We start from the raw sequence: 7,984 nt of genomic DNA, 5'->3' as shown, positions 1-7,984 counted from the left end.
TAAACATCAAATGTTGGCATTTTATTGATCAGGAAACACTCGTGGGGAGTATTTATACAGATTGTCAGTCAATCGACAGACCGGACGAGGAGAAAAGCAGAATATTGACGTGCAATTTATTGCTAGAGAGGTAGAAAGACATGACAGAAAGGTTCAGTGATACTGTTTGACTAGCAGTAGTTTATCACCAGGAGTTAGAGGAGCATATTCAGAGACGCCGTTGTAGGTTCAGCAGGCTGCTGAGGACCTGCAGAGTCGAGACATTAAAACGTAGACCGTCACTGGATTCATCGTCTGTGGCATCTTGCATCTTTTAGTCTGTCCACACAAGATAAACCCGAGACATCTCTAGTTGGATGGACAGTTGAAATGCATATTAACTTCCCCGCTGGGGCAGGAGGACGACGAGCAGCTTTCTAGAAGCACTTGCGGTGGACGATGGCGGGGCCGGACTCGTCGTACTCCTGCTTGCTGATCCACATCTGCTGGAAAGTGGAGAGGGAGGCCAGGATGGAGCCGCCGATCCAGACTGAGTACTTCCTCTCTGGGGGAGCGATGATCTGGAGGTGAGGAGAGAAACGATGCTCAATATAAACAAAAGCCTGAATATTTACTTTAAGACAGGTTTTATTTCCAGGGTGGAAACGCCCGACAACTCTGTAGCATTAGCAGTTTTATTATTAGACCCAGGGTTTAAGGAGACAGATTTTAAGTTTTAAAAAAAAAAAAAAAAAAAAAAAAAAAAAAAAAAAAAAAAAAAAGGAATGTGATCATTTTAGACCCAAATTCACACATCTGAAGTCTATATGTGTACTACATTATCATAGTATCCCTTTTCAGTTCATTTTCAGAATTATATTGACATGAGTTATGCAATGTGTGAGCTGATACTTGTCAATTTAACTTCAAATTATTTAAATTTTGAGTTTTCTGGAGGAGCCGTTTACACACAGTTTCGATGAGCTTTCAGAGCTTTGTGCAATGCATCATGGTACTGTGCGTCCATCACCAACACTCAAAATCAGGTTGTTTTGGGTTTTTAAGTGTGCATAGTGGCTGCTTCAAGTTTGGATTTGGGAAAAGCTTTTGAAGTTGTGGTTTAGTTATTTTAAAATGTTGAAAGTAAAGTAACTGGCATTAAAATGAATATTCAGAAGTGAGTCTGTTCTTAAAGTTTACAGATCAGAATCCCTAGAAAATTAATGACCCGTTTGTTCACTGGGGCAGTAGAACCTATGAAGACCAAGTCAGGAAGCCAATAAGTTCCTGAGACAAGAGATTCAAACATCCTTCACTGATCAGCATGAAAATAAAGCTGTACCTTGATTTTCATGGTGGGTGGGGCCAGGGCGGTGATCTCCTTCTGCATACGGTCAGCGATGCCGGGGTACATGGTGGTGCCGCCGGACAGCACCGTGTTGGCGTACAGGTCCTTACGGATGTCCACGTCGCACTTCATGATGCTGTTGTACGTCGTCTCGTGGATGCCAGCCGACTCCATTCCTGAGCACCGGACAGAACAAGAGTTCAGGACAACTTTAACGTCACTTCTAGCACGTACGAGACCAGAACCGGCTCTGCAGTAACAGACGCAGCTACGCCGACGGCAGCAGAGAACTCAAACTGCACAAGATCTTTAAAAGACGGATTGGACAGGTGTCTTAAAACAAAACCTGAAGGATGCACGTTACCCACCGATGAACGAAGGCTGGAAGAGCGTCTCGGGGCAGCGGAACCTCTCGTTGCCGATGGTGATGACCTGTCCGTCAGGAAGCTCGTAGCTCTTCTCCAGGGAGGAGGATGAAGATGCCGTCTGCATCTCCTGCTCGAAGTCCAGAGCCACGTAGCAGAGCTTCTCCTTAATGTCGCGCACGATCTCACGCTCGGCTGGAGTTTGAGAGTTAAAATGTTTGAGTTACAAGTGGCCAAATATTCAGAAGCTTCATCTCTTACACATTGTTTCCAAATGGGAAGCTCCAGATTATAAAATGTGCCTATTTTATTTGTTTTGGGGAGGTAAAAACAAGGCGTGCAGTGTTGTACCGGTGGTGGTGAAGCTGTAGCCCCTCTCAGTGAGGATCTTCATTAGATAGTCGGTCAGATCTCTGCCAGCCAGGTCCAGACGGAGGATGGCGTGGGGCAAAGCGTAACCCTCGTAGATGGGCACAGTGTGGCTGACACCGTCACCGGAGTCCATCACAATACCTGCAGGACACAAACCCACCCAGTTACAGAGGAACACACACTGAGGTCACTGATCATGGTTCAGCATCAAGGCCATCACACATTAAAGTTTAGAGAGACATGTCCGTGGTTTCACCTGTGGTACGACCGGAGGCGTACAGCGACAGGACGGCCTGGATGGCAACATACATGGCAGGACAGTTGAAGGTCTCGAACATGATCTGGAACAAAGAAAGACATGACATCTGAAGACCAAACCCCTGTAGCCGGTTGTTCCCTCCTTTATACAGTATCTGTATTACAAGTTACAAGTCTAACCAAAGATGCAGCTGTTCATGTCTCACTGCAGAGGAACTAAGGAGTTAAAGCTGCACCTCAAGGGTCGTGTGCATCTGAGCCTTTAACTTTCTTTCGGCTCCATAAGCTCACGGTCAGAGCCACCGATAGATTTTGAGCATCTGTTACGAACACACACCTGCGTCATCTTCTCCCTGTTGGCCTTGGGGTTGAGCGGCGCCTCGGTCAGCAGGACTGGATGCTCCTCAGGAGCGACACGCAGCTCGTTGTAGAAGGTGTGATGCCAAATCTGCAGCACAGGACGGCTGTTAGTGCCACGACGCAAAGCTACGGTCAGATGTAGACGTGACAATAAAAATACATGCAGGACAACTCGAGCGTGGTCGGTGTCAGCTTACAACAGCTGGAAGTAACTAAGAATGTTTACTGAATAGTTTGGAGATACTTGTATTTCCATTAAACACTACAGTTTCCTGAGATACTTTCCTCCCCTACATGTCTGACTGTAGTTACTTTTGATTATTAATACAAAGACATTATGTTCCATTGTTGATTAAGCTGCCAGCAGTGAGAGTGAGCTGTATTAATATTAGCTCCACCAGTAAAGTGATGCTTACACATTAATGCATCAGTAATTCAGCACCACTGCAATGGGCCTGTCTGCAGTACAGGTGTGTTAAACTGTAACATCTGTTCCTGTTTTACTTTAAGTAAAAAAAGAAACTCAAAGCTGAAATTATTAACTGAGCTCTAAAAACAGTAGTGCAGTCCGTCATGCTGGGGACATTTGACGTATTCAATCTGCACGCGAGTGGAAAAAGCCCAACCATGCAGGAAAACAGTGACGTCACAACTCTCGCTGGTTTTGAGCGCCAGGTGTGTAAACACGTGTGAAGAGGCGTCACCTTCTCCATGTCGTCCCAGTTGGTGACGATGCCGTGCTCGATGGGGTACTTCAGGGTCAGGATGCCTCTCTTGCTCTGGGCCTCGTCTCCCACGTAGCTGTCCTTCTGTCCCATCCCCACCATCACACCCTGCGCACACACAAAACACACACCTGTACAGTCACACTGCATTCGTCTGCGTCACGTTTCAGAGTCACGAGCCGCCGGTGTCGGTACCTGGTGTCTGGGGCGGCCGACGATGGACGGGAAGACGGCGCGGGGGGCGTCGTCTCCGGCAAAACCGGCCTTGCACATGCCGGAGCCGTTGTCAACAACGAGGGCAGCGACGTCATCCTCCATTTCTGAAAGGAAGCAGTTGCATTAATGAGCAGCATGGCGCCTAGTTATGGTTTCCGGTCCTGAGGCTGCTCTCAGTGCTGAACAGTCTGAGCTTCATCATACCAACATGATGCTCATTAAATAATAATAATCATAATAATAATAATAATAATGCACTACTTTATATTCCCTGCTGTTCTGCACAGGCCAACTCATTACTGTACATATCCATCAGTATGTCTGTATATAATGTCCATAGGACCACTTTTCATAGTACTGCACACACTTCATCTCCTGCACTTCTGCTTAGACCTAAGCTGCATTCCGTTGCCTTGTACTTGTGTAATGATAATAAAGTTGAAGCTAAAGCTAATAAGTTCAATAAAAACCCCATTTGGCAAATCTAAATAAAAACTTTAATTTCAGTGCCAATCTGACACAAAACCGACCCCCTCCCGTGTCGTTTCCACAGACAGCCGTGAAGCAGTGGCCTGTCAGATGGAAGCAGAGGGAACTGAGGCTGCGTGAACCTGAAGTGGTAATGAGACCGTGTTGGGGGATGTGGAACCTTTTGAGACGCTTCCTCTAAAAGTGACGCGACACCTTCCAGTGTTGCAGAAACCTCTCCGCGCTGGTTTAACGTTGTAATCCCGGACTGTGGCTTTCCCTTCATGTTTAAAACTACTTTCACATCTTTTAACTCGCTTTCACCTGCAGCGCACACCGGACCGACAGCTGTGCGCCGGGCGGGGCACTTTACGCGTGTGACCTGTAAGGCCCGTCGCTTCAGGACATTTCAGACGAGTTGGGGCAGAACAGAAACCGCCCCTGTTCGGCAGACTCCAGACTGCAGCCCGGATGCCTCATCAGGTGGTTTTACGCGTCAGCTGCGCCCTTTAATTAGCAGCATCCGGCCTGTTAGGGAGCGGCAGAGTCCGCAAGTCTCCAAGATTAAGGTGGTTTTATTTTTATTATAAATCAAAGTGTTCATGAGCCGAATATTAAAAGCTGTTCTGGACATTTTAAGTTTGAACTGGCTGCAGTTTCTTGCAGCTGCTACAGAAACATTTCAGGTTTCTCCTCATTTTAACTAAAAGCATTTAAAAACAAAGTGACTTCACAAGAGAAATACCCTTAAAGAGAAAAGATCGATCCCTCATGCAGACTGGAGTTAGTGCTCATGTCACGCATCAGACCGCATCTCTGCTGCGGCCTCGGGTTTGTTCCAGTTTCTCACCCAGAGAGGGATTTCACTTCAGTAGAGTTTGTCTTTGAAACTGCAGGTTTAGCTGCTGGGAAACCATCAGTTCCAGTTCACATCCTCATACCTGTGGAGATCTTGTCCGGTTTCCCCGGACACGCTGATCGCAGCCAGATTACATTCAGCTCTGACAACTTTTTACAGAAAAGCTTTCAGCATTTTAAGATCTTACAGCTTCCTTCAGACAGTTAAATCTTTCTAAACCACCGAAATTTAACAGCTTCCCGGGCCAGACGTCTGATGCATCAACTTGGACCTTTTTAGTTTAAAGAGTGAAAACGTTAAACTGCAGCTCTGCAACATAAAGGCGTTTCTATCACCTGTCCTCACCTGCCTGTGACACACCTGAGTCTGTCAGTGACTGTCCTTTAATACAAGTCCACTGCAGGTTTAGTTGCGTGAGATATTTCAGATAAAACAACTTCAGCCCAGTCAGAAGCCCCAGCTGCTGCTTACCTGTGCAGGTGAGTCTCAGGTGTGTCTGTCGGTGAAGGCTCGCGGGTGTTTCTCTGCCCCAGCTGTGCTCGGTGAATGCAGCATCACGAGCCAAACCGCACCGGTTTTATTCGCGCTCGCGGGACTGCTGGCGTTGTCCATAAAAGGTAAGGTTCTCTCAGCTGGCGCTCTCATTGGTCCAGGTGAGCAGGGTCCCGCAGTTTCTCTCAGCTCGCGTCCTGATTGGCTAGAGAAGGCATCTGTCACGAGGGAGGGGGCACGCGGGACAAAACCTGTTTCCAAAGGGGGGAAAACACCTTTCAGGGTTGTTTTTTTTAACTTTATTTTTTTCTTTTTTGACAAGAAAAGAAAAGAAAACCAGACAGACAGACCAAGGGACATCAGGCAAAGTCATCGCAGGTTAACATAAGTGCTCAACATCATATAAAACAGATAAGAAGAGGAAAAGAAAAGGGAAGGAAATGGATAAAAATACATAAATAAAGACATATACATCTCAATTTGTATTCAGATAAGATGTCCATTTTTCCCAATATGCTTCACATTTCTTTTGGTCTCAAAGAGAAAGTTAAACGTTCCATAACGTAAATTTCCTTAATTATTTCTATTCATTCAGCAATTGTCGGGGAATCTTTACTTAGCCATTTCCTGGTTATTGCTTTCTTGCTACCTGCTAAAAGTATTTGTAACAAATATCTATCTGACTTTCTCAGCCCTGTTGGTAGATTTCCTAAATATATAACACTGAAATTAAACTCGAGCTCTGAGACAAATTTTGACCTAATTGCCTTCACCACCTCTATCCAATACGAGGAAATAACAGGACATTCCCAAAAGATATGGAAGTGACCAGCAGACATATTACCACACATTCTCCAACACTGACCATGTTCAGGATTGTTACTCTGTGCCATTTTTATATTAGGGGTTATAAAGAACCTTAAAATGTTTTTCCAGGTGAATTCCCTCCACAGACCTGAGCTACAGGTGGTAGATAATGTCCTGCATATATTTGACCAGTCATCTTCGCTCATTTTTATATTAGCTTCTTTTTCCCACCTCTTTTTTACATACATTGTTGAAAGTCCCCTATCTAACTGTAAACATAAATATAACCTGGAAATCAGTTTTCTGTTAATATTACCCTTATATGCATCAATGAATACTCTAATCAGGTCTTTTCCCTTCTCTCCAGTAGTTTTAATATGTTTATCAAAGTGATGTCTCAGTTGAAGGTATCTGAAAAAATCTTCCTTCCCTAAGTAGTAGGTATCCATGAGTTCTTTAAAAGTATCCAAACCATCAGTGGAGGATACTACCTTTCAGGGTTTTTGCTGAAATCATCCCACCGGGGCAGCAGAGCTGTGATTGGCCGTCAGACCGGAAGAGGATTTTAAGAGGACATTGAAGACGTTTCTGTGTTTTCCTCTACATAATCAAATAAAACACACAAAGAAGAAATATACAATAACAGGAACATGCACAGGTGGGATGAGGGCGTTGCACAGGTGGGATGAACCCCCCCAGAGGGCGTGTAGAGGAACCCACAGCTGGATGTGCTTACCACAAAGTTACATACATGTAGTTTTTAAAATATCTATATAACAAGAAATGCTAGAGATAAGAAGACCAAGGAAGAACAAAGTAAAAAGAAGGATGATAATAACAGATATCTGTCCTGCTTTCATGCACCTCATACCTCACGTGCTGCAGTCCGGCAAGAGAAGAAGTGATCCACGGAACTGGACTGAAGGCTCGTTCTGTAGAACTGACTACATCTGACAGCTGCTTAAAAAGAAACCGTGAAAGGAAGTGGGAAGTCCCCATCTGAAGTTCAGTGATGTTGAATATGTTTAGCAGCTCGCGTTAGTGGCCTTTCTAACACACGGTTGTGAAATAAAAAGATGGAACAGAGACCGGCTGCAGACCTGAAAGGATAAATCATAGAGTAATGCAGAGCCAGAAAGTTGCGTTAGCCTGCGATACCAGTATTCTTTGCACCTTTGTCGGACACATCAGAGATGTGCTTTTTTTTCCAGTTGGCATCTAAAATTAAAAGCACTTCTTTCGATATCAAAATGCAAATCACCGATGTAGATGAGAAATAAAAGAGGACCCAGTATGGACCCTTGTGGAGAATCACACTGATCACATATTGTTTCCTGTTTAGCAAGTAGCTTTTAAAGTTACGTTCAGTACTAGTGACACCATGAGCTTCTTTAATAATATTTTACGATCTACGGCGTCAAAAGCTTCTGACAAATCAATAAATACCTCAGTGAATTCTCTGTTGTCTAAAGCTGTGGCTGTCAGCTAACTGCAACAAGGCCGCAGAGCGCTTTACACGAAACCCGTATTGATTCGTAAAGTAACGACTCATCTATTGTACAAAAGGTTTTGAAGGATTTTGAAAACTACTGTGGAAGAAAAGTGGCTTCTCTCAAAGCCAGAAACGTTACTCTGGACCAGATGAAAGGTTCTCGATATACAAAGCGAGAACCTGCAGGAAAAGGTTAAATAAAAACTGGGACGTTTTAAGTTTCAGAAAGCTCTTTCTTCATCT

General features: G+C 44.7%; 1 protein-coding gene across 1 annotated transcript; it reads right to left on the bottom strand.

The window, feature by feature from the left end:
* Window positions 1-5,571, bottom strand: LOC122876781 (actin, cytoplasmic). Its single transcript, XM_044197514.1, has 9 exons — window positions 5,422-5,571; window positions 3,603-3,727; window positions 3,387-3,515; window positions 2,660-2,770; window positions 2,321-2,405; window positions 2,044-2,205; window positions 1,696-1,887; window positions 1,322-1,503; window positions 1-560 (listed from the first exon to the last, which is right to left on the bottom strand). The coding sequence occupies exons 2-9, from the start codon at window positions 3,723-3,725 to the stop codon at window positions 417-419; spliced, it is 1,128 nt and encodes a 375-aa protein (XP_044053449.1). The 5' UTR covers window positions 3,726-3,727; window positions 5,422-5,571; the 3' UTR covers window positions 1-416.
* Between the last annotated feature and the right edge of the window lie 2,413 nt (window positions 5,572-7,984).

Source organism: Siniperca chuatsi, linkage group LG5 (genome assembly GCF_020085105.1).
Source record: "Siniperca chuatsi isolate FFG_IHB_CAS linkage group LG5, ASM2008510v1, whole genome shotgun sequence".
NCBI lineage: Eukaryota > Metazoa > Chordata > Actinopteri > Centrarchiformes > Sinipercidae > Siniperca > Siniperca chuatsi.
This window is presented reverse-complemented; position numbering and strand designations above follow the sequence as displayed.